The sequence below is a fragment of the Monodelphis domestica genome, chromosome 3, assembly GCF_027887165.1.
Source record: "Monodelphis domestica isolate mMonDom1 chromosome 3, mMonDom1.pri, whole genome shotgun sequence".
In the NCBI taxonomy this organism is placed as follows: domain Eukaryota; kingdom Metazoa; phylum Chordata; class Mammalia; order Didelphimorphia; family Didelphidae; genus Monodelphis; species Monodelphis domestica.
In genome coordinates, this window is record NC_077229.1 from 67944956 (window position 1) to 67971678 (window position 26723).

The window sequence follows — 26723 nt, forward strand, 5'->3', positions numbered from 1 at the left end:
TACAAAAGGGTGCTAAGTACCTATAAAGGTTAAATTAATCACTAAAAGGTCAAGCAACTCAAGAAAGGCAAGCTTAACAAAAGAGGTATGAAGTTTTATTCTACCCAGAGAAGGTGATAATAAAAGAAGATATGAATTAAGTATGGTCAATCCTGGGGAAAATGTCTACTGTGATTGGTAGATGTGAAAATTTAGGGGAGGTGACACAAGAGAAAACATTCTTTAAAAGGAAGGAGCTCAAGGTGGAATCTTTTTAGTTGGAGTTCACAGTAGTTGGAGTTTGGAGTTAGTTGGAGGAGCTGGGTCTCTGGACTGTAGTTTTGCTTGGGACAAATCTTGTGGTGAGTGATTAAAGACTGACTCATCTCTGTTAAGGCTCAGACATAGGCCCTTCGGCCTAGGCCCTTCCTACTATTTCCTCTTACTCTGTCTCTCTCCCTTCCCTTAACTCCATAAAACCCAGCTGACTTGGGTATTTTCAAATTTGGGAATTTTTCCCATGGTGACCACTTATTTTTGATCATAATCAAGACACCAAAATTATCTTTACTGGTTTGGCAATTCACAGTCTTGAAACCCAAATTTTTCACGGTCGCATCTCTCTGTCTCTCTCTCTGTCTCTCTCTCAGATGAAACCCAATTTTTTTTCATGTTTTGCCTCCCCTATACTTCTAGAGCTTCGAGCATGCTCTGTTTGGCACATAGTAAGTACTTGGGTGCTTTTTTAAAAAATTTGTTCATTAATTCTTAACTTTGTGCCATCAAGATCCATGTCGTTTTAAAAAACTCTGATTTCCCCCTTCCCTTAGTCATCTCAACACCCTATGGTGACTTCAAAATTTCCAAACACTTTACCTATTTTCTCTGCAGGTAGCTCTTTGTTAGTTCAAACAATGAATCCCACAACAAACATTTGTATGATGTAAATTTTCATTTCATGTTTCTGCTGGGCTGACACCAATTACCCTATTTTATAAATAGCTAGCTATATATGAAATAGGGTAATTGGTACACTAGCATATTCTTGAATGATACAACTGCTTCATAGCATTCATTATTCACTTTTTGGAACCTAGATGTATAAATTTAATTCCTATAAAGATAAATCCAAACCTAGTGCCTTTCTAGAGCTTTGGTCTCTCATTGACACTTGCTTGCCTTTCCTCATTTCCTCACTCAGTTGTTACCTATGTTCTGACATCAGATTGTTTTTATTTATTTATCATAGAGCTAGAGCTGGAAGGAACTTTCAAGCTAAGCTAATCCAATACATTGACTTTACAGAGGAGGAATCCCAAGCCCAGCAGAGATGAAGTGACTTGCCCATAGTCACGCAGGCATCAAATGACAAGAGTTGGAATTTGAACCCAGATCCACTGATCCTAAATGCAGCAATTTACCTAGTATACATGTAGTATTCCTACCATAGAATATAAGCTTCTTGGGAGGGAAAGGGACTCTTTTTCATTTTACATAGTCAGAACCTACTAAAGCACTAAAAGACTGCCTCTTGTAGCACCAACATCCAAGGACTGTTCTGAGAAACCAAATGAGATATTAATTATAAAGAAACTAAGCATAGCCCTTAGCAAATAGCAAACTCGATGTAAATGTTAGATAATATAATTTTTATTATCACTTCCACCTACTGATCTATGACTGAAATGAACACATGAAAGTGTCTCCTTTTGGTCTATTAAAATTAAATTTGATATAAAAATTTAAAACTACAAATAAATAAATGACTGTTGGCTGAATGAATTGAACAAGAAGATGAAAGAACAAGAATCAGATGTATGGCCTAAAATCTTACATGAGATTAAAAATCTGCCACAGAATCCCTTTGTGACCTTGATATAGTCCCAGCCTTTCTGGACCCAATTTTCTCATGTTGTGAGACAAGATTTTTTACTCAAGCTCACTCTGACTCTTAAATCCAATGGTCTGAGAATAGAAAATGAGATGAGTGTGACTGAATGGGTCAGCTATGAGTGGAACAGTGGATATCCTGACTTGGAAGAAGAAGAAGAGGCAGAAAGAGGTGGCTTTATTTAAGTAAGTCTACATAATTGGAGTCCATTAAGGATGCTGGGCCTCACCTTAGGAAAGTCAGTTTGCACCTGGAATAACTGGAACCAAGGCTGCTGTTCTCAAACAAAGGGCCAAGCTAGATAAGAGAAGAAAAGGGAAGTGAGCTAAGTATTGTCTAGAGGTAAAGGCATGAGGAGCAATGGAAGCTTCTTGAATAGAATAAACACTTTGCAAATCAAAGCAGTGGCAACCCTTACCATATTCTGAAGAATCTTTTCAGTGGACTTGAATTTGATGGAATCCTTCTGCCCCATGTCTTCTGTGTACAGCAGGTTGGTGATGGTGAAGTTCAGGGTGAAAGCCTCTAGACTGGGTCTCCAGGCTGGAGGGAGGCAGGAGGGTTGAGAGTGGGGGTGGAACACAAAGCACAAAAACTCAAAAGCCTGGGTCATGTATCCATAGTTCAACAGAGGCTAGATAGAATGTATGCCTTCCTCATTTCTGCTTCCTAGAACTTTTGGCTTCCTTCATTTCAAATGACAGGCCACTTCCCTTACTTTTTAGTGTCCTTACCCAATTGCTTTGTACATATTTTCTATATATTAGCAAATGGATACTTTGTTCCTTTCCCTCAAGAGAATAGAAAAATTCAAGGGCAGAATCTAGGTGATTTTTGCCTCTAGAGTTCCAGCACCGTGGACAGCTCCTGGCACAAACCTGGAGACAGATTCTGGCTGATTGATTTAATGCATACAAAGAACTTCAGAGGTTTGGGAAATACTTTCCTGGAAATGATCTGTGGAAGTAGGGGCAAACTGAGGCTCTGGGTGTTTGTGTGACACCTATGATCTAGGCCACACAGGAAGGAAATATCAGAACTAACAAAGGAACATTGGTTATCTAATGCTGATCTGACTCTGAGTCTCTCCTATATCTCAAACAATTACTAGCTGTTTGACCCTGGGGCAAGGCACTTCACCTCTGCCTCCATTTTCTCAATTGTAAAATGAGCATAATAATAGCACCTTCCTACCAGGGGGGAAAGCTCTTATTCTCCACTTCCAACCCCTTATTCCCCCTGTACCAACATTGCTTCTCAAGGTCAAGAAGAATAGATTACTCTAGACTTGGAAACTAGAAAAGTAGTCCCAAGATAGATACCAGATCAAATCAGAAGTTGAATGATAAGCACTTTTTTCATATCAATGACAGTATCTAGCACTTTCAGATTTGCTAAGTACTTTACAAATTTTATCTCATTTTTAAATCAATCAATATACATTTATTAAATGCCTACACTAAGCCAGGCATTGCTCTAGGTATTGAAGACAGGGAGACAAAAATAAAACATTCCTTGACCTCAAAGAGCTTACATTCTATCAGAAGACTTTATCCATTGAGTCCTCATGGACTTAGAAATTTGCCTTAGAAAAGGAAAGAACATACTTCACATGTTTAAATTTTAAAACCTTCTCTTTAGTTTGTTTGATTTTTCTGAACCCCCTACCTTCTGACTTAGAATCAATAGAAAATATTGGTCACAGAAGAGTGGCATAGGCTAGCCAACTGGGGTTAAGTAATTTGCCCAGTGAAGCCCAGAGTCACACAACTAGAAAGTATCTGCAGTTAAATTTGAACACAGGATCACCTATCTCCAATCTGGCCCTCTATCCATGGAGTCACATAGCTGTCCCCCTTCTCTAGCTTTTAAAGCCCTCCACAAGTACTATCCCACTGCAGAGAGAGGCCTGTTGAATTCTGAGTGCAGACTGAAGCAGATATTTTATGTTCCTTTTTTATGCTTGAATGCTGAATATAATAATATAATGTTGAAATATATTTTGCATGACTTCATATGGATAATGGGTATCACATTTTTTATCTTTTCAATGGGCAAATAGAGAATTTAGAATAGAATATAATTTTTTAAAAGAAACCTCTGCCTACTTTCCGTTCTTCAATTTCTGTTCTTCTCTTAATAAAAAGCTAACATTTCTAGTACTATGTTGAATAGTAATGATGATAATGGGCATCCTTGCTTCAGTCTTAATCTTCTTGGAAAGCCTTCTAACTTATCTCCATCATAGATGATCCTTGCTGATTGCTTTAGGTAGATATTACTTTTAATTTTGGGGAAATGCCCATTAATTCCTATCCTTTCCAGTGTTTTTTAATAGGATCGAGTTTTGCATTTTGTCTCTTTATCTATTGAGATAATCCTGTGACTTTTGTTACTTTTGTTATTGATATAGTCAATTATACTGATAGTTTTCCTAATTTTTAAGCAACCTTGCATTCCTGACATAAATTCTATCTGGCCATAGTGAATGATCCTTGTGTTATATTGGTGTAGTCTCTTTGCTAGTATATATTTGATTTAAAATTTTACCTCAATATTCATATTAAGAAAATTAATTTGTACTTTACATTCTCTATATTTCATCTTCTGGACTTAGGAATGAGCACCATATTTTTGTCATAAAAAGTATTCATTAAGATTCCTTCTTTGCCTAATTTGCCAAATACTTTACACAATATTGGGATTTATTACTCTTTAAATGTTTTAAGAGAATTCCCTTGTCAATTCATCTAACCCTGGGTTTTTTTTCCCTAAAAGAGTTCTTTGATGGTTTGTTCAATTTATTTTTTCCAAGATGGTGTCATTTAAATATTTTATTTCATTCATTTGTTAATCTCAGCAATTTACATTTTTGTAAATATTCATTAATCCCACTAGATTGTAACTTTTCTCATATAATTGGGTAAAACAACTCCTATAATTGCCTTAATTTCCTCTGTATTGGTGGTAGATTCACTCATTTTAGATTTGATACTGATCATTTAATTTAGTACTTTCGCTTTTTAAATAAAATTAGCCAATGCTCTATTTTATTCAGTTTCTCATAAAACCAGTATATCTATACTTGGAAAGCCCTCATTTCTCCCTTTCACTTCAGAGGACCCCCATTCTTCTCTCAAGATGCAGCTCCACCTACTACTCCCTACATTAAACCATTCCTGACTGCCCTCTCAGTATATAAACTCTTTGTCACTAACTACATGGTAGTTATATTTATTCTTTGTTTTTATTCTACCTAGATTTATCTCTGGAATAGCTGTCACTCTTGTTGGAATGCAGGGTCCATGTGAGAAGAGATCATTACATTCATTGTTAGACCTAACACCTAGGAGTACATCTTTCCTGACCTCTCCCATTTCCTGCTTTATCTTCTTGGGTCCTTTAGTCTTAATTAAACCTTGCCAGGAGAGGAAGTAAACCATCACTCATTTCCTACCTATAATGCCAGAGGATAATGATGCCTAAGCAAGAGATAGGTTTGGATAGAGTGCAATTATTGAAGGAGGGAAAAAGAAAAATATTTTTAATGAAAACCATTCACCAACATTGCTGAATGAAGGCTATAGAGGAGTGGGCACAAGTCTCCCTGTAATGTTGAGAGATCACTTCTGTGTACCAGGGTTACAAAGACCACAAGGTTTGACTCTAAATACAGATCAAGAAGGTGATAGGGGTTTTCCAAGTCCCATTGGGTATTTTCCCCTTTTTGATCAATTTAGATACCCTTTTAATTAAAAAGAAAAAAACATAGGCAAATAAGTAAAGAAAATCTATACATTGGCCATATCTTACAGAATACCTCATTCTGAACCCCCAACCCACTTTTTCTCCTCTGCCCTACCATACCCCCCCTTCTCCAAAAAGTAAAGAAAATTTTCATTGCAATCTCCCATAAAATAAAGCAATTAAGAAATTAAAAACTTACTGTTTGTGGTGGTGGTTGGTATCTGATGGGTATACCCTGTAGTTGGGAAAGGGAGAAGAAAAATAAGAGAAGGAAAAAAAGAAATTTAGAGGGAAGGAGAGAAGGAGAGATGAATGGGGAGGGAAGCAAAGAAGAACTCAGGGAAACAGATGAAATGAGGTGAAAGGAGAATAGAGCATAATGGAAGAGAATAGGACAGAAGAAAAGTGATTATAAGAGAAGAGGGTAGATAGAGAAAAGAGAAGAGTGAGCAGAATGAGACAAAAGAGGAAGGAGAAAAAATAGTGATTGTTGTGGTGAGAGACATAAATATTTGATATGGTAGCTCTATCTGGGAAAAAGCTGAAAGGAGGAATGGAGAGAGGTTCTGGGACCCATAGGGTTGGTAAAATGAAATATGTTTCATCATTCAAGGCACTTCCTTATTCAATAGGAAGGGATACATGTAGTAAATTTAGTTTAAGGAGCCTAAGAAAAACCAAGCCACTTCTAATCTTTAGAAGTAACCACCCCCCGCCATGTCTTTATAGTTTGCCATTACTTTGAGAGCCAGTGCTCCCAGGAGGGGTAGGAAAAAAAACCCATGGAGACAATGGTGGTCTAAAAGGAAAGGAGAATTTGGGGCAGGCTGGTCAATTTCTAGAAATAGAACCACTCAGAGAAACAAAGGTGCATGTTCCAATTCACTCACCATCCACATAAAGGCTTTCCTTATGTAGAATGTAGGGTCCCAGCCTTGTTTTTCCATGGGTCTGTTCACTCAGCTCCCAGTAAATCTTCTCTAGGTCCAGGACAGGGGTGGAGGAATCTTCCTGATAAGCACATTCGACATCCACTGCTGTTGCTATCCTATTCTTCATAGACCTGGAAATTGAGGATTTAGACAAGAAGTATTAAACATGGCCCTCCCTGATAGTCACTTGAACCAGACTAAAATGTAGTTCATAGTTCCTCTCTAATCTTAAACTGTTGATGATGAAATATATAAATTTGCATAGTTTTCTGAGTCAATATGTGGTGCACAAGGACTTTGATGTACAATTTAGTGACCTCTGTTTCCTTTTGAGTTTGACACCAATAGTTTAGTTAGTGAAATTTAGTTATTCAGAGAATATTTCATGAGAGAAGTGGCCTACTTTGAAAAAAAAGGTTTGGAAAGAATTATAGATTTAGAGTTGAAAAGGACATGGAAGAGATCACAACTAACCTTCCCATTTTAAAGATGAAGAAATTGAGGCTAAAGGAAGTTATGTGACTTGCTGAGAATCATACCACTGGTAATTGTCTGAGAGAGAATTCTTAAATTAATTTTTATTTTAAAATAATTTTCACTGTTTCCATGCTTCATTTTATTTCCCTCCCTTCTTCAATCTCCCCTCCCAGAGCCAACAAGGCATTCCACTGCTTTGTACAAATTGTTGTCACTTGATGTACAAATTGTTATCACTTGATTCCAATTTCCATGTTTTTCTTTGGCATTTCTACTTCCATAGTTCTTTTTCTCAATGTGGTTAGCATTCTTTCCCATAAGTCCTTCAAGAGTTTCCTGGATTCTTGAATTACTACTAGTAGCAAAATCTATTACACTGAATTGTTCCACAATGGTTTACTTTCTGTATACAATGTTCTCTTGGCTCTGCTCATTTCACTCCGCATCAGTTCATTGAGTTTGAGAGAGAATTTGCACTCAGGTCTTCCTATTTGCAAGCCTAGCACTCTCATCGGACACAGTGGAATTGGCAGGGATGTGTGAATTCACTCATATCTATGTTTACAAGTGTGTATGGGGTCTGATTATTTTCAGTAATTTCTTTAGAGTAGTGGAAAGATCATTGGATTTAAAGTTAAAGGGCCTGTGTTAAAATTCTGGATTTGACAGTATCTTTGACTCTAGAAAAGTCTCCTTGGGTCTTCATTTTTCATCTGTAAATGAAGAAAGTAATCCAGATGAACTTGAAAGTCCCTTCTAGCTTATAATCTACAATTCTCTAATTCTAGAGAAAGGTAATGTTTGTAATTTCTAAGCAGTCCTTTACTAAGCACCACTTGGTACTCCCTATGTTATTCCTTGTATGTGGAACTATAAAGAAAAAGTAAAAACAGTTGCAACATTGTCTTTAGAAAAGTTGTGGGGAAAGGAGCTTTTCTACACATGAAAAAGGCTAGAAGGAGCCCAGAATTTTTCTAATGGCTTGTTGGTTGGGATATTTTACCCACCTCAGCTTGGGAAAGAAGGAATTACAACAGGGAAGTGGAGGAAGAACCAATCTGGACACGATATAAGTCAGATGGGAATGTGCTAGTTCCTACTATTTGAACCATCAGCTCCCATGACTCTCACCTTAACAAAGTCAGCTTGCATCCAAAATAGTGAGGGCCAAAGCTGCTTTTTCTAAACAAGTTGTTGATCTAGAAACAAAAGGAAAGGAAGAAACTGCTGAGTGCCTGGCTAAATAAATAGCAAGCCTGGATACCCAGGGCTGAGGAAGAAAGCTTGGGAGAGAGGAGGTAGAGGAGTGGAGGTAGAGTCTCACCAGAGGTTGCAGGACATCCTCAATGGAGTTGAATTTGCTGGAGCCCCTTTGACCCATGTCTGTTGTGTAGAACAGGTTGAGGATGGTGAATTTGAGGTTGAAAACCTTCAAGTAGGGGCTCTCTGATGCTGTACAGGAGAGAAAGAGAGTCCCATGTCTGAGCCTCAGAAATGTTACATGAATGAGATAAATTGCTTTGTTAACCTTTAAATTTGATTCAAATGTTGATTGTTATAATCATTATCATTACTCTGGCACTATAAAGAACTTGTGAATTTGAAGTCAGAAAACCTGGCTTCAAATCCTTACCCTCCCATGTCCTACCTTTGGGCCTTAGTTTCCTCACATGTAAAATGAAGAGGTTTGTCCACCTTCAAGGGTAAGAATTCATTATTTGAAAAAATTTTTCAAAGAAACCTGAAAATTAATCTGACAAAAACTAGGGATGAACCAACATCTTGCCTGACTTAGAGAAATGAACTTCAAATTAGTAAGATATAAAGAGTGAAATGCTAAAAAAATGAGAGTTATGAGGAAAATTTTAACTTTCAAATTTATCAACAGGTGGACAGTTTATGATCACTTGAGGGATAGAGTATAGATAGCAAGATAAAATGAACTATGTTTTTAAGATGAAATTTAAAAGTCCCTCCTCTCCCAAACAAAATAGCTTAAGTAAAAGAATTACAAGGAATGAGGTAATAGGGTGGACCTTTGCTTCCAATTCTTCTGAAAAGAGTCTACTTTCCAGTTTACACTAATTCAAATTTGTAAGAGTAAAAGCTGAGGGTGGAGACAAGGTGGTGGAGAAGATACAAATCATCATGTGATGTCTATCAAATTACTACTTTTTGTGATCTCTGTGGTTAAAGTGGTCAAGGAAAGTTGTGAGTCTTTTTCTAAGACTTCATGTGGCTCACCATGAGCAGTCATTCCCAGGACAGCTGAACCTGCAGAGGTGACCAATTAGCCTCCAGGATGAGTGTCTGAGAACACTGGAGATTTAGAAGTGGTCAGTGTGACATGTGTGTTTCTCTTTACCACTGAACTTGGGAACTTAGGGCTAAGAAATGACTACAGGGGAAAGGGGGAGAGCATAACTGATTTTTTGCTAAAATTTAGATTTGTGGCATCAGTCCTGGGGAGAACTGATTGTCATGTTCTAGGTCATGGGGATAACCTCAGATGAGGTTACAGGAGGTGAAGAAGAGTGTGTCCTGTGCCATGTAGGGGTGGTATCTGTCCCTGTGATGGTGAGAGCCCTGGCTTGAGCTATGTTTGATAAAAGAAGGACTGTGAATGAAAACTATTGACCATGGCCATACATGAATATTATAGGAAAGGGTACAGTCTAAGGGATATAGAGTTGGGGTGGGTCCCATATCCTCTACTTGGGTCAGCCACTGAATAATGTGGTTGGAGGGGGGGAAATCCATCATGAACTCTGGGAAAGGGTGTTAATTTTTGCATCCCATAGAAAGAATTTTAGATAAATATCAGATGACCTACTCTTGATTCCTTAAGCTTCAACACCTTCTGAATATTCTTGTTGGAACCTCCACATGGGTCTCTCTTTTAGTCCCTTAATATTATAGGCCTTATATGTGTTAGCTATTATTGATCTGTCCAGTGCAGGTATGAATGGATTGATAATAACTCTAGCCCTTGACATGTTCTCAATCCTATCCACAAAGTACCAGGAGGTGTCTTGTTGACAACTGCCAAATGAATTTGTCATCAGAATTATAAACAAAGGCTTATCTTCTCCATCCCTTAAAAGCTCCATCCTTATTATCTGTCTTTCCTGATCAATCTTCCCTGTATGGGAAGAAAATATCAGATCTAGGATTTGAACCCAGGTCCTCTGGCATGAATGCATGTTCTTTCTACTGTATCACACACCCTTCATGAGTCATTAAGGGATAAAAGGCAAGGTTGACTTCCATGGACATGTCAGACTCAGAGTCTATAACTGCGATGATTGTTTTCCTCTCTCTATTTCACTAACATATAACCCCATGTTCCAGCAGGAAAGATAATGAAGGAAGTGTTCTTACCAGTGTCTGCAATAGTGGTCATGGTAGCCCAGGTGGATATTTTATCTTTGGGAATGAGAGGGGAAGCTGAGATGTTGGGCAAACCACTTGTGGACAGAATCTCAGCCTCAGCTCCTCGACTGATTTCCATTGTGGCTGTGGACTCAGTTAGGGCCAGCCCTTCCCTTGCAGTAGCCATGGATGTGATCGCTGAAGCAGATGTGTCCAGAGAGAGAATTGGCTTTGGATCTTCTCTACTGACACTGGAAAGACTTGTGGCTGAGGAGCTTATAGACCCTGCTGGAGGCACATTGGTCCAGGAGAAGAATGTGGTTGATGCTGTGGGGTCAACGGTAGCTGGGTAGGAAGGAACACCTTCTCCTGTCCCATCCCCAGGTAGGGTGGTTGAGATCTCTGCAATGAGCATAGTTTCAGATGGGCTCATCTCCACTCCAGACCAGGCAGTTGGTGCTACCATAGTCTCTGGCAAGGCAGAGGAAGCAGGCACAGTGATTTTTTCCAAACCAGAAATACCAGATGTAGTGGTTGGGGTTGTTGTTGTTGCCAGAACAGCGTGTGTTCTTACTGCAGGGCTACAAGTTGTAGTCATTATGGTCTCTGGCTCTCTATCTGTGGTCCTTATCCTGCCCTTGCTTTCTGCACTGGGCCCTGTGACCAGAAGGGTGGATAATGGAGTTACAGCATATTTAGAACTATGGTCCATTTTCCATTAGCCTAGCAATGGAATAGTTCATCCTTGCCACCTACACTTCATGAATGTGGAAGGAATCAATCCAATTTACCTTTAGTTGATATATTCTTGTAAGGAAGAAGTTTTGTTTTGCTTGTCAGTTGCCCTCATCAATTAGATGTTACATTTTATCACTTTTAAGTCTTTCTATCTCTTTTGACTATCTCTCCCTCTTTCCCTACTGAGTTGAATGCAAGGGCACAATTCTGTGTAGGGGTTTCAGGAGAAAGTATATATGAGAATAAGTATTCAACCCTCCTTTGTCTATTCAGAGGAGAGTGAAGTTCAAGTGATGCCTGCTCCCCCAACTCCTTCCATATTTGTATATTATTCTTCTAGAATACTTCAGTGATGAGAAATGAGTTCTACCTACTTATTCCTTATTGAATCACCAACATATTCCTTTTTTTCTTTCCCTTTTTCCACCCAACAGGAAATTGGAAGGGGTTAAATGGTTATAAAGTTGTTAATTTTTTATAGGGCCAAAAAGAATCCTCACACTTTTTTTATACGTGTGGAATGACTCATGTGAGCCCTCCACTATGAAATGATTAAATTTATCCAATTTTGTTAAAATGTCAGTTTTAATGTCATCTTTTCTGTGAAGCCATTCCTGCTACTCTCTCAATAATTTTCTTTTATTTCTAGTGATAAAATTGAAAGTAAATTCTATCAAACCTTCAAAGAAAAATCAATCCCAATATTATATAAACTATTACCAGAAATATGTAATTCTATTGAAACTATTGTTATTACAAAGTCTTGCTACCTGCACAAGGGAAAGACAAAGGAAAGAAAAGAAAATTAAAGACTATGCATACTATCTCTGCTGATACAAAAATACTAAATAAAAAATTAGCAAAATGATTACAGTTACATGTTTAAAAGATTTTCCACTCAGGGGCAGCTGGGTAGCTCAGTGAATTGAGAACCAGTCCTAGAGATGGGAGGTAAATAGCATTTTGCAAGATGAAGAGTCAGATCTATCTATCTATCTATCTATCTATGTATGTATATATATATATATATATATATATATATATATATATATATATATATATCTCAGAGAAATTTTAAGGGTCTGTCCAATGAAATTGGGAGTAAAATTAGGACATCTATTATCACCATTAGTGTTAGAAATAATTCTAGGAATAGAAGCTACAGTAATACTGTGAAGAGATAAGTATTTGGGGGGCTGTGATCAGTATTTGCAGATGATATGATGGCCTGCTTAAAGAACCCTACAGAATCAACTAAAATTAATTTAATCAATTAAAATACTCAACTAAGTCATGATATATTTAAAAAAACAGAATAATCCTCAGTTTTTGTGTTTTTCCAACAAATATCAAGCAGGAAGATATAGAAAAAGAAAACCCATTCAAAATAACTATAGAACTATAAAATAGTGTGAATCCATACATCACAAAGTAGAAGTATGTGAATAAGCTGGAGCCAAGATGGTAGATTACCAACAGCTACCCAGCTGAAGTCTCCTAATATTCAAATCCTAACAATATAAAATAACACCTCCAATCAAATTTGATAGTGGCAGAGCCAGCAAAAGGTCAAAGTGAGATATGTTTCTTTCCTAAGAAAACTTAAGAAGTTAGAAGAAGAAAGATGTGACTGAGTGGGAGTGGGACAGATCTGTCTGTAACACACAGACAGTGGCAGCCTGTTGCTAAAGGGGTCAGACATTCTTTGTTTATATTCTACCTAGATTTATCTCTGGAGTTGTTGTCACCCTTGTTAGAATACAGGGTCCCTGTGAGAAAGGATTATTACATTGTCATACTGGACACCTACAAGTGCATTTCTCTTATCCTCTCCCATTTTCTGCTTTATGTCCTCAGGGACCCCTTCAAGTCTTAATTAAACCTTTTCAGGGGAGGAAGTAAACCATCACTCATTTTCCATCTTCAGTGCCAGAGGATAATGAAGATTGAAGAACAGACAGGGTTCAAAAGTGTAATTATTGAAGCAGGGAAGAATGAAAACATTTTTATTGAAAACCATTGGCCATTCCTAGGGGTGGAGTGAAGATGGCGGCTTAGATGCAGAGAATGGTCAGATCTCTGAAATCCCTTCCTTACCGATCACAAACTGAACGCTCCTAGGGGACTGAAAACCAAATCTAACAAAAACACAGAGGCAAGGAACCCTCCAGCTGGACTCAATCCAAAAGGTATGCTCCCCAAAAGCCAGAATTCAAGATCACTCAGGTTCAAGGGTGAAGGCAGAAGGACAATCCATCCCAGGACCCCTCCCCCCTACTTAGAGCGCTAAGCCTCCAGCAGCAACAGGAACCTCTAGGCAGGCAAAGGGGCTTGTCTGGAGGGTGTACCTTGCAGACAGGGCTCTGCCAGGCTTACAGCATGAAACACAGGCAGTGGGGAAGGAGCTAGAGAGGGAGCACAACAGAGCTGGCAGCCTGATCACAGAGCTGGAGACTCTCCATATTGCTCCAGCCTTCCAGGAGGTTTTGGCCTCAGACCACATCCAGCCCAATGCAGCTGAACTTAATCCCATCAAAAGTCTTCAGATGTCAGGGAAGCCCAAGCTCAAACACCCCTCTTCCACAGACTGCTGGACTTTAATCCAATCAAAAACCTCCAGAGGACAGGGAAGCTCAAAATCCAACACCCCTCCCCCACAGACTGTACAGAGAGATCTTCTGTCAAAGTTCCAAGTGGGGAGACTGACAGAAAACCCCAAAACCAAAAAAATGAGAGGAGCACAAGCACAGACAAATACCGGGAATAAAGAAGGGGTAAATATGAGCAAACAACAGAAAAAGAAGAAAGAAATCACAATAGACAGCTTCTATACAGGCAATGAACAAAGAGCAAATTGAACAGAGGAGGAGGGATCAGCAAATGATGAATCAGAAATCCCAGCGAATTGAATACAGGCTTTGAAAAAACTCAAAAAAATATAATTCAAAACACAATTAAGAGAGGGCTAAAGACAATTGGTAAAAAAATTAAAAACTAAGATAAGTCATTTGGAAACAAAAAATAGTGTCTTGAAAGCCAAAATCAACCAGCTTGAAAATGAGACAAAGGAGATGAAAGATGAGGCAAAGAAGGTGAAAGATGAGGCAAAGGAGATGAGAGATGAGGCACAGAGGATGAAAGATGACCTGCAAAGAAAATCAGACCAGAAGGAGAAGGATGATCAAAAATCCAGGAATGAAATACAGTCTTTAAGAACCAGAATACAACAATTAGAATTAAGTGACCTCACAAGGTAGTAGGAAACTTAAAACAAAACCAAAAAATTAGAAAATTGAGGAAAATATGAAGCATCTCATTCACAAAACAGATAATTTAGAAAATCGTTCGAGGAGACAATTTAAGAATTATTGGTCCACCAGAAGACCATGACAAAAGAAAAAGCCTGGACACACTACTACAGGAAATTATTCAAGAAAATTACCCTGATATTCTAGAAAAAGAGGGAAAAGTGGAAATTGAAAGAATCCACAGATCACCTCCTGTACTCAATCCCCAACTGACAACACCCAGGAATGTTATAGCCAAATTCAAGAAGTATCAGACCAAAGGAAAAATATTACAAGCTGCCAAGAAGAAGTCATTCAGATACCATGGAACCACAGTAAGGAAAACACAGAATCTGGCTGCATCTACACTGAAGGACCAAAAGGCATAGAATATGATATTCTGGAAAGGAAGGGAACTAGGTCTATAACCAAGAATCAACTACTCAACAAAACTGACTATATTCTTACAGGGGAAAATATGGTCATTCAACAAAATTGAAGAATCCCAAGAATTTATAAAGAAAAGACCAAACCTGAACAGAAAATTTGATGTCCAAGCACAGAACTCAAGAGAATCATCAAAAGGTAATTTAAAAAGAGGGAAAAAAGAAAAACAAAACAATAAAAAACCCTTTTTAAAGAGACTCAATAATTTAAAATGATATATATCGCTATAAGAAAAGAGGTCATTGGTAACTCTTAAAAACTGTTGTTATCACCTGGGAAGCTAGAAGAACTATTCTTAGAGGGAACAGTGACAAACTGTAAAGGATGAAATCACAAGACATAAATAGGTATATAGATATAAATACATTACATGTGTATATATGTACACAAATAAAGCTAAAAAAGAGGTTAAATAAAAGAAATGTGAAAAGAAACAAAAGGGAATGAACTGATATGTAACAAAAAAAACTCATGGCGGGGGAGGGGAGAACATCAATACACTGAAGGGTAAAAAGGTTGAAGACAGGAAATACTCAAGTCTCACATGCATTGAAATTAACCTAAAGAGGGAAGAACAATCCAATCCATTGAGGCAGAGAATAGATTTGTGCCCTATAGGGGAATAGAAGGGCAACAAACCGACTGGTAGGGAGGGAAGCAGTATAAGTGCGGGAGAGGGTGGGAGGTATTTTTAAAAAGAATGCAAAGAAAACAAGGATGGGAATAAGAAGAGAAGGGGGAAGAAAGGGAGGTAAAATAAGGGTGGGAACTAGGGGGACTGATTAAAAAGAAACATTGGTGTAGAAGGAAATAGTGAAAGAAGAAAAGGCAGGACTAGGAGTAGAAATCAAAATGCTGGGAAATACACAGCTGGTAATTATAACTCTGAATGTGAATGGAATGAAATCAACCATAAAATGCAAGCTTAGAGCAGAGTGGATTAGAATCCAAAATCCTACCATATGCTGTCTACAAGAAACACACATGAGGAAGATAGATACACATAGGGTGAAAGTAAGAGGATGGAGCCAAATATATTGGGCATCAACTGAAAAAAAGAAGGCAGGAGTCACAATCATGATATCTGACAAAGCCAAAGTAAAAATAAATCTAGTTCAAAGAGATAGGAAAGGTAATTACATCCTGATAAAAGGCAGTAGAGATAATGAGGAAATATCAGTACTCAACATGTCTGCACCAAATGGTATAGCATCCAAATTTCTAAAGGAGAAACTAGTGGAGCTCAAGGATGAAATAGATAGAAAAACTATATTACTGGGAGACCTGAACCTTCTCCTATGAGAACCAAATAAATCAAACCAAAAAATAAATAAGAAAGAAGTAAGAGAATTGAATGAAATCTTAGAAAAATTAGAGTTGGTAGAAATGTGGAGAAAAATAAATAGGGACAAAAAAGAATAAACCTTCTTTTCCGCAGCACATGGTACATTCACAAAAATTGACCATGTATTATGGCATAAAAACATTGCAAACAAGTGCAAAAGAGTAGAAATAATAAAAACAACCTTTTCAGATCACAATGCAATGAAAATAATAATTAGTAAGGGTACATGGAGAAGTAAATAAAAAAATTGATTGGAAATTAAACAATACAATTCTCCAAAATCAAAGAACAAATCATAGAAACAATAATTTCATTGAAGAAAATGACAATGATGAGCCATCCTTTCAAAACCTATGGGATATAGCCAAGGAAGTACTCAGGGGGGAATTTATATCCTTGAGTTCATACATTAACTAATTAGGGAGGGCAGAGCTCAATGGATTGGGCATGCAAATTAAAAAACTAGAAAGTGAACAAATTAAAAATCCTCAGATGAAGACTAAATTAGAGATCCTAAAAATCAAAGGAAAAATTAATAAAATTGAAATTCAAAGAACTATTGATTTAATAAATAAGACTAGTAGCTGGTACTTTGAAAAAACAAACAAAATAGACAAAATACTGGCCAGTCTAATTAAAAAAAGGAAAGAAGAAAACCCAATTGACAATATCCAAGATGAAAAAAGAGACCTCACCTCTAATGAAGAAGAAATTAAGGCAATCATTAAAAAATTTATGCCCAATTATATGGCAACAAATATGGCAGTCTAGGTGAAAAGGATGAATACTTACAAAAAAAATTGCCTAGCCTAACAGAGGAAGACATAGATTACCTAAACAACCCATTATCAGAAAAAGAAATTGAATAAGCCTTCAAAGAACTCCCTAAGAAAAAATCCCTAGGTCCAGATGGATTCACAAATAAATTCTATCAAACATTCAAAGAACAACTAATCCTATTATTATACAAACTATTTGACAGAATAAGCAAAGAAGGAGTTCTACCAAATTCATTTTATGACACAAATATGGTACTGATCCCCAAAACAGGCAGGTCAAAAACAGAGAAAGAAAACTATAGACCAATCTCCCTAATGAATATAGATGCAAAAATCTTAAATAGGATACTAGCAAAAAGACTCCAGCAAATCATTGTAATGGTGAAAATCACCTTTAAAGATTGTTATAATATTAATTTATTGTTGCCAAGGAATTTACTTATGAAATTCCTAAAATGAAACACTCAAGTCAGAATGGAGTTATGGTGGTTTAATCACAATGGGACTAAGAAAAAGGAGAGGGAGAGAAGGAGAAGGGAGAAAAGGGAAAAAGTTTAACTCAACCCTCTGGCAGAGCCAGAGGGAGTTTAGGCCCAAAGGGCCAAGGTAGAGAAGAGAATCAGTCCTTGACTCACATGACCAATCTGAAGGAAAGCTGTCTGCCAGCCTCCTCTCTGCTAGAGCTCCTAGCAACAACTGCCACCTAGACCAGTCCACAGGAAGTCAGCGAATTCCTGAGGCTGTTCCCTACCTTATTTCCTGTGCCTCACAAGGGCCAATGGTGGCTCAAGCTTGGCTTAGGACAGTCCAGGTGAGCAATCAGTTATTTCTGATTTGTCATTGACTATCACATGCCCATGTAGTGTGGATGTGCACAATCTTGGGTGCTAGAATAAGCAAGATGGAGATTTTAAAATTCACATTATCACAAGGGTTATTCACTATGACCAGGTAGGATCCAAACCAGGAATTCAAGGATGGTTCAATATTAGGAAAACCATCCACATAATTGACCATATTAACAAGCAAACTGACAAAAATCACATGATTATCTCAATAGATGCAGAAAAAGCCTTTGATAAAACACAACATCCATTCCTATTGGAAACACTAGAAAGTATAGGAATAGAAGAGCCTTTCATAAAAATAATAAGAAGTATATATCTAAAACCATCAGCAAACATCATCTGCAATGGGGAAAAAATAGAAGCCTTCCCAATAAGATCAGGAGTGAAACAAGGATGCCCATTATCACCTCTATTATTTTAACATTGTACTAGAAGCAGTAGCAATTAGAGAAGAAAAAGAAATTGAAGGTATTAAAACTGGCAATGAGAAGACCAAGCTATCAGTCTTTGCAGATGATATGATGGTGTACTTAAAGAATCCTAGAGAATCAACCAAAAATCTGGTAACAATACTCAACAACTTTAGCAAAGTCGCAGGATACAAAAAATAAACCCGCATGAGTCATCAGCATTTCTATATATCTCCAACCCATTTCAGCAGCAAGAATTAAAAAGAGAAATTTCATTTAAAATTTCTCTAGACAATATAAAACACTTAGGAATCTATCTGCTGAGACAAACACAGGAACTATATGAACACAACTACAAAACACTCTCCACATAAGTAAAACTAGATGTAAGCAATTGGAAAAATATTGATTGTTCATAGGTGGGAAGAGCTAACATAATAAAAATGACAATCCTGCCCAAATTAGCTTACTTGTTTAGCACCATACACATTGGACTAACAAAAAAAATTTTTACTGAATTATGAAAAACCATAACAAGGTTCATTTGGAAGAACAAAAGGTCAAGGGTATCCAGGGAAATCATGAAAAAAAAATGCAAAGGAAGGAGGACTTGCAGTCCCAGATCTCAAACTATACTATAAAGCAGTGGTCATCAAAACACTTTGATACTGGTTTTGAGACAGAAAGGAAAATCAGTGGAATAGACTAGGGGCAAATGACCTCAGCAAGACAGTCTATGATAAGCCCAAAGATCCCAGTTTTGGGGACCAAAACCCACTATTTGATAAAAAAAAACTGCTGGGAAAATTGGAAGACAGTATGGGAGAGATTAGGTTTGGATAAACATCTCACACCCTACACCAAGATAAACTGAGAATGGGTGAATGACCTGAATATAAAGAAGAAAACTAGAAGCAAGTCAGGTGAACACAGAATAGTATACTTGCCAGATCTTTGGGAAAGGAAAGACTTTAAAACCAAGCAAGAACATTAAAAAATCACGAAATATAAAATCAATAATTTTGGTTACATCAAATTAAAAAGTTTTTGTACCAACAAAATGAATGCATCCAAAATTCGAAGGGAAGCAACCAACTGTGGGAAACAATCTTCATTACAAAAACCTCTGACAAAGGTCTAATTACTCAAATTTATAAAGAGCTAAACCAATTTTACAAAAAATCAAGCCATCCTCTCCAATTGATAAATGGGCAAGGGACACGAATAGGCAATTTTCAGTTAAAGAATTCAAAAGTATTAATAAGCACATGAAAAAGTGCTCTTAATCTCTAATAATCAGAGAAATGCAAATCAAAACAACTCTGAGTTATTGCCTCACACTAGCAGATTGGCTAACATGATAGTAAAGGAAAGTAATGAATGCTGGAGGGGGTGTGGCAAAGCTGGGACATTAATGTATTGCTGGTGGAGTTGTGAATTGATCCAACATTTCTTAGGGCAATTTAGAACTAAGCCGAAAGGGTGCTAAAAGACTGTCTGCCCTTTGATCCAGCCATAGCACTGCTGGATTTGTACCCAAAGAGATAAGGAAAAAGACTTATACAAAAATATTCATAGCTGCGAGGGGATGCCCTCCAATTGGGGAATGGCTGAACAAATTATGGTATATGTTGGTGATGGAATATTATTGTGCTAAAAGGAATAATAAAGTGGAGGAATTCCATGGGGACTGAAACAACCTCCAGGAATTGATGCAGAGTGAGAGGAGCAGAACCAGGAAAACATTGTACCCAAAGACTAATACACTGTGGTAAAATCGAATGTAATGGACTTCACAGTGATCCTAAACAACTTGGAGGAATCTATAAAAAAAAAAAAACCACTATCCACATTCAGAGGAAACACTGTGGGAGTAAAACCACTGAAGAAAAACAACTGTTTGAATACATGGGTCAAAGGGATATGGTTGGGCGTGTAGACTCTAAATGAACATCCTAGTGCAAACAATAACATGGAAATAGGTTCTGATTAAGGACATAAGTAATACCCAATGAAATTGCAAGTCTGTTGCAGGAAGGGTGGGTGGAGGGGAGGGAGGGAAATGAAGTGAGTATTGTAACCAAAAAAAAATTAAATTAAATTAAATAAAAAAAAGAAAACCATTAGATAATATTACTGAATGAAGATTATACAGGAGGGGCACAAGACTCCCTGAAATGCTTGGAGATGCCTTCTGTGTACCAGGGTTAAATAGAACACAAGCTTTGGCTCTAAATATTGAATAAGAAGGGGATAGGGGTAACCTGCTTTCCAAGTCCTATTGGGTTAATTTTTACCTTTTTGAACAATTTAGATATGTTTTGAGTAGCAAAATAACCCCTATAGATATATGAATAAAGTGGCCATTTCTAACAGCATACCTTATTCTGAACCCCCAAACTCATTTTCCCCTCTGCCCTATTCCCCTCCTTCCAAAAAAAAGGCAAAATATATTTTTCATTGTAATATCCCAGAAAATAGAGAAATTAAGAAATTGAAAACTCACTGTTTGTGGAGAGGGTTGGCATCTGGGGGTTATACCCTGTAGTTGGGGAGGGGAGAAGAAAAAGAGAAGGAAGAAAGAAATTAGGAGAGAAGGAGAGATTAAGGGGAGGGAAGAGAAGAAGAAGGGAGGGAAGCAGGCAGGGAAACAGAGATGAAAGGAGGGGAGAGCCGAGGAGAACAGAACAGAATGAAAGAAAATAGGACAGAATAGAAGTGAAGACAAGAGGAGAGAGAAATAGAGAAAAGAGAAGAATAAAAAAAGAAAAAAGATGAAGGAGAAATGATATGAGAAGGAAAAGTAATGGTTGAGGCAAGAAGAGAGAGAGGAGCAGAGAGAAAGAAAGAGAGAGAGAGAGAGAGAGAGAGAGAGAGAGAGAGAGAGAGAGAGAGAGAGAGAGAGAGAGAGAGAGAACACATAAATCTTTTGGTATCTGGGAAAACGTTGAAGCAATGGAGAGGTGTTCTGGGGCCCACATAGTTGGTAAAATGGCACTTTATTATTCAAAGCACTTCCTCAATCAAGAGGAAGGGAGATTGATGGCATACATCTTTGTTTAAGGAGCCTAAGAAAAATCGAGCCACTTATGATTTTTAGAAGTAAACCCCCACATATCTGTATTTGTCACCACTTTGTGGGCCAGCCTCCCAGGAGGGATAGAAAAAAACCATGAAGATGAAGGTGGTCTAAAAGTAAAGAAGAATTTAGGGTAGGTGGGTTGTTTTCTGGAAATGGAACCACCTAGAAAAATAAAGATGTATGTCCGAATTTGGGCTACTCACCGTCCACATAGAGGCTTTCATTATCTAGAATATAAGATCCCAACTTTGTTATTCCATTAGTCTGTTGACTCAGCTCTTGGTAAATCTTCTTTTTGTCCAAGACAGGGATGGATAAAACTTCCTGATAAGAACATATAACCTCCACTCCTGTTGCTTTCCCATTATTCATAGACCTAGAAATTGAGGATTTAGGCAAGAGATATCAAAACATGGCCCTTCCTGAAAAATCACCTGAACAAGACTAAAGTGTAGGAGTTCCTCTCTAATTTTAAAGTGTTCATGATGAAATATATAACTATGCATAGTTTTCTGAGTCAATATGCAGGGGACAGGGATGTTGATGTACAATTTAGTGGCCTCTGTTTCCTTTTGAATTTGACACCAGTAGTTTAATTAACAAAATTTAGTTATTCAGAAAACACTCTTGAAAGAAGTGGCCCACTTTGAACAATGGTTTGGAGAGAATTGTAGTTTGAGAGCTGAAAATGACACTGGAAAATATCAAAACCAACCTTCTCGTTTTAAAGATGAAGAAATTGAGGCAAAGACAAGTTATGTGACTTGCTGAGGATCACACAGCTGCTAAGAGTCTCAGAGAGAACTTGAACTAAGGTCTTCCTGATTGCAAGCTCAGCACTCTGATCTGCTGCAATGAAATTGGCAGTGCTGTGTAAATTCACTCACATCTATGTTTACAAGTGTGTATGGGATCATATTATTTTCAGTAGTTTCTTTAGAGTAGTAGAAAGACCACCAGATTTAAAATCAAAGGGACTGTGTGTTCAAATTCTGGATCTGACAGTATCTATGATCTTGGAAAAGTCACTGGAATCTCCTTGGGTCTTTGTTATTTCATCTGTAAATGAAGAGAGTGGTTCATGTCCTCTATTATCTCTTTAAGCTTCCATTCTATAATCCTATGATTCTAGAGACAGTGAATGTTGATATGGTCTAATCAATTATTTTCTAAGAACTCTGTTGGTGCCTCCTATGTTATTTCTTTCATGTGGAGTTATAAAGTTAAAGTGATTAGAGTAACAACCTTGTCTTTGGAAGACTTATGGGAAAAGAAGTTTTTCTCCACCAGGGAAAGGGTAGAAGGTGCCCACAATATTTCTAATGGCTTGTTGGTTGGGGGGGGGGGTTGTTAATCCTTTACAGCTTGGAAAAGAAGGAATTGTTATTGGGAAGAAGAAGCAGCCTGTGTATGATCTTTGTCAAATGGGAATGTTATTGTCCCTGCTATTTGAGCTGATGGCTTTCAAGATTCTCACCTCAGCAAGGTCACATTGCATCCAGAATACTGAGAGCCAAGGCTGCTTCTTTCAAACAATACCTTGAACTGGAAACAAAAAGAGAGAAGGGAACTTCTGAGTACCTGGCTAGAGGAAGTCTGTATACCCAGGGATGAGGAAGGCAGCATGGAAGCAAGGAGGAAGAGGGGGACTGGGGAGGGCGGGTCTCACCAGGTGCTGCAGGATAAATTCAGTAGCACGGAATGTGTTGGAACGCCTTTGACTCATCGTTGTTGTGTAAAACATGTTGGTGATGGTGAAATTGAGGGTGAAGGTCTTCAAGTTGGAGCTCCCTGCTGCTGTACAGAAGGGAAAGATACCCAATTGTCTGAGCCTTACAAATGTTATTCAAATGAGAGAAAATGCTTTGTAAATCTTGAAGATCTCTTAAATGCTAGTTATTGTGGTGACAATTATCATGATTATGACCATTATTCCAGGTGGCCCTGTTCTAGTTCTTCCTCAGAGGAAAACTGAGGATACCTCTACTATACTTTTTTCTGGCAGTATTAAAAATTGTGGACTTGGGAGTCAGAAGACTTGTGTTCAAATCATGGCCCTGCCATATCCTATGTTTTTGCCTTAGTTTCCTCAAATGTAAAATGAGGTTAATCCAGTTTCAAGAGTAAGAACTCATTACTTGACAAAAATTGCTTGTAATACTGAAAATTAGTCCAAGAGAAACTAGGGATAGACTGATATCTTGCTTGGCATAACAAAGTAAACTCCAAATGGGTATATAAGTTAGCTACCTAAAAGGTGATATAAAGAAATGAAAGTTATCATGAAAATTCTATCTTTCATTTTAATGGACAGAGGGACAGTTCATGTTCACATGAGGGATAGATAGGACAGCAAGTTTAAATGGACCACATGTTGCAAATTTAAAATTAGTTTTTTTCCTCCAAAACAAAACCAATGTAAGTAAAATGAGAAGGGAATCGGGTTACTGGAGTGAAAAAATCTTTGCTTCATATTCTTCTGATAAGGGTCTCATTTCCAATTTCCAATAATTCAAATTTATAAGAATAGAAGCCAAGGGCAGAGTCAAGATGGTGGAGAAGATACACATCCCTCATCTGATCTCTATCAAATTGTACCCAAAAACCTGATACAATGTCCTAAAATGAATTCTGGAAGAGTATATCACACAAAAAAAAAAGACAAACAAATGATTTTCCAGCACAAAATGACTTTGAAGACCTGCAGGACAGATGATGTGTACAGAGGTGGAGGTGGAAGTAGAGCACAGTGCACTAGGGCAGACCACATCAAGCCAAAAGGACTTGTCCACAACTGAAACAACAGGAAAGGCTTCTGGAGCATTCATCCCCAGTCAATAAGGGGGTGAGAGATCAGACAGTTGCTCAGAAGGAGATTACAAGAATCCCTTTGCTGACAATGAAGGCAATTCTCCTGTTGCATTGCTCATATTCAGAAACTGATCCCTGTCTGTGGGGGAGATCTCAAGGTGGAGGAGTGCTAGCAGACAGGAGTGCTTGTAGCCCCAGGAGTGGGGTTTGGGAGCAGCACTCTCCCTGGTCACAGTTCAAAGTGGGGGGAAATGGCTGGGGTTACTCAGAAACCAGAATTTAGATCAGAAGACCATTAAAAACACCTTTGTTTGGACTTCCGGTTAAGATGGCGGCTTAGAGAAAGCTGAAGTTCAGATCTCCGGAAAACCCTTCCCGACCGATCTCAAACTAGAAGCTCCTAAGGCGCCGAAATTCAAAACGATCAACAGCACAGACCCTGGGAACCCTCCTCCTGGACCTGGACCCGGTTCAAAAGGTACGGCTCCCCTCAAAAGCCAGAACCCGAGATCCCTCGGACCTCAGGGGTAGGAGCGCAGAGTCCAAGGCTCCCGGAAGCGGCAGCCGCACCGGGCTCAGAGAGCAGGGTCTGAGGAACAAAACCCTCAGGGTCTTCTACCCAAGTCCCAGTCCGGGTGAAAGTTACTGCCTGGGGCTTCCGCTGCAGAGAGCTGGTCAAAACAACAGCAACCCTCAGGGCGGGCAAGACAGCCTCACGGGCTGGATCCTGCTATCCAAGTCTCAGTGAAAGTCTGTGCTCTCGGAGCTTGGGGAAGCTGCAGCCCATCCCCCCCGCAGGCCGACTAAACAGCCTCACGGCCAGGGATTCTGAAGGCAACTTCCGGAAATCGAGCCAGGGGGAGAGTGTGGCCTCGTGGTCCGACCCTTCCATTCCAGTTCCAGTGAGGCATATTCAGTTTAACCCAGGGAACGCTCATAGAACCAACATCTGCCCAGGACTAAAGCCTCTGATCACCAGACAAAGACAAGAAAAGCCAATCCTCCACGTTCAGAGATGACCAACTCCACAGAAGCACAGAAGCCCCAAAATACCAAGAAAAATAAGAAGAAAGGGGCGACTCTGGACACATTCTATGGAGCCAAAATACAAAATACAGAGCAGATAGAAGAAGATATACAAGAAAATTCTCCAAAATCTTCCAAAGGAAATAGAAACTCTCCACAAACCCATGAAGAATTTGAATCAGAAAGGACCAAAAAGATGGAAGCCCTCTGGGAGGAAAAGTGGGAAATGATGCAAAAGAAATTCACGCATCTAAAAAACCAGTTTGACCAAACTGTAAAAGAAAACCAGGCTTTAAAGCAAGAACTAATAAAGCAAAGCCAAAACACCAAGAAATTAGAAGAGAACATAAAATATCTCACCGACAAGGTGATAGATCTGGAAAACAGGGGGAGAAGAGAAAATTTAAGAATAATTGGACTCCCAGAAAAGCCAGAAATAAACACCAAACTGGACATGGTGATACAAGATATAATCAAAGAAAATTGCCCAGAGATTCTAGAACAAGGGGGCAATACATCCACTGACAGAGCTCACAGAACACCTTCTACACTAAACCCCCAAAAGACAACTCCCAGGAATGTAATTGCCAAATTCCAAAGCTATCAAACAAAAGAAAAAATCCTACAGGAAGCCAGAAAAAGACAATTTAGATATAAAGGAATGCCAATCAGGGTCACACAAGACCTTGCAAGTTCTACGCTGAATGATCGTAAGGCATGGAACATGATCTTTAGAAAGGCCAGAGAGCTGGGTCTCCAACCAAGAATCAGCTACCCAGCAAAACTGACTATATACTTCCAAGGGAAAGTATGGGCATTCAACAAAATAGAAGACTTCCAACTTTTTGCAAAGAAAAGACCAGAGCTCTGTGGAAAGTTTGATACCGAAAATCAAAGAGCAAGGAATACCTGAAAAGGTAAATATTAAGGAAAGGGGAAAAATGTTATCTTCTTTTACTCAAACTCTCTTCTATAAGGACTACATTTATATCAACCTATGTATACTAATATGTGGGGAAAATGTAATGTATAAATAGGGGGTAAAGAAAGACCAAATAGAATAATGGTTCTCACACAAAGATTCACAGGGGAAGGGGAGGGGAAGAAAACTCCTATAAGAAGGAGAGGAAGAGAGGGGGGGGTTACTTAAACCTCAATCTCAGGGAAATCAACTCTGAGAGGGAAAAACATCCAGATCCATTGGGATCTTGAATTCTATCTTACCCAACAAGGGTAAGGAGAAGGGAAAACCAAGGGGGGGAGGGGGAGAGGGAGAACAAAAAGGGAGGGAAAGAGAGGGGGGAGGGGGAGGGAACAAAAAGGGAGGGACTAAAAAGGGAAACATCAAGGGAGGGGACAAGGGGGACTGATTCAAAGTAAATCACTGGACTAAAAGGTAGAGCCGAAGAAGAAAAGGTTAGAATTAGGGAAGGCAATCAAAATGCCAGGGAGTCCACAAATGACAATCATAACTTTGAACGTGAATGGGATGAACTCACCCATAAAACGTAGACGAATAGCAGAATGGATTAGAATCCAAAACCCTACCATT

The 26723-nt window shown here is 38.4% G+C and overlaps 1 protein-coding gene across 4 annotated transcripts in view; it reads right to left on the minus strand.

The window, feature by feature from the left end:
* Window positions 1–26723, minus strand: part of LOC103102194 (mucin-16-like) — a 139848-nt gene that overhangs the window by 13093 nt on the left and 100032 nt on the right. For 3 of the 4 annotated variants that reach the window (XM_056820583.1, XM_056820584.1, XM_056820581.1), the window contains 11 exons: window positions 23004–23131; window positions 22812–22879; window positions 21538–21710; window positions 20759–20794; window positions 10408–11055; window positions 8351–8478; window positions 8158–8225; window positions 6508–6680; window positions 5817–5852; window positions 2289–2413; window positions 2100–2167 (listed from right to left, as the gene is read on the minus strand). In XM_056820583.1, coding sequence (XP_056676561.1) covers window positions 2100–2167; window positions 2289–2413; window positions 5817–5852; window positions 6508–6680; window positions 8158–8225; window positions 8351–8478; window positions 10408–11055; window positions 20759–20794; window positions 21538–21710; window positions 22812–22879; window positions 23004–23131 — 1651 coding nt within the window. The remainder of the gene's footprint in view (window positions 1–2099; window positions 2168–2288; window positions 2414–5816; window positions 5853–6507; window positions 6681–8157; window positions 8226–8350; window positions 8479–10407; window positions 11056–20758; window positions 20795–21537; window positions 21711–22811; window positions 22880–23003; window positions 23132–26723) is intronic. The other variant, XM_056820582.1, reaches the window with a different exon arrangement.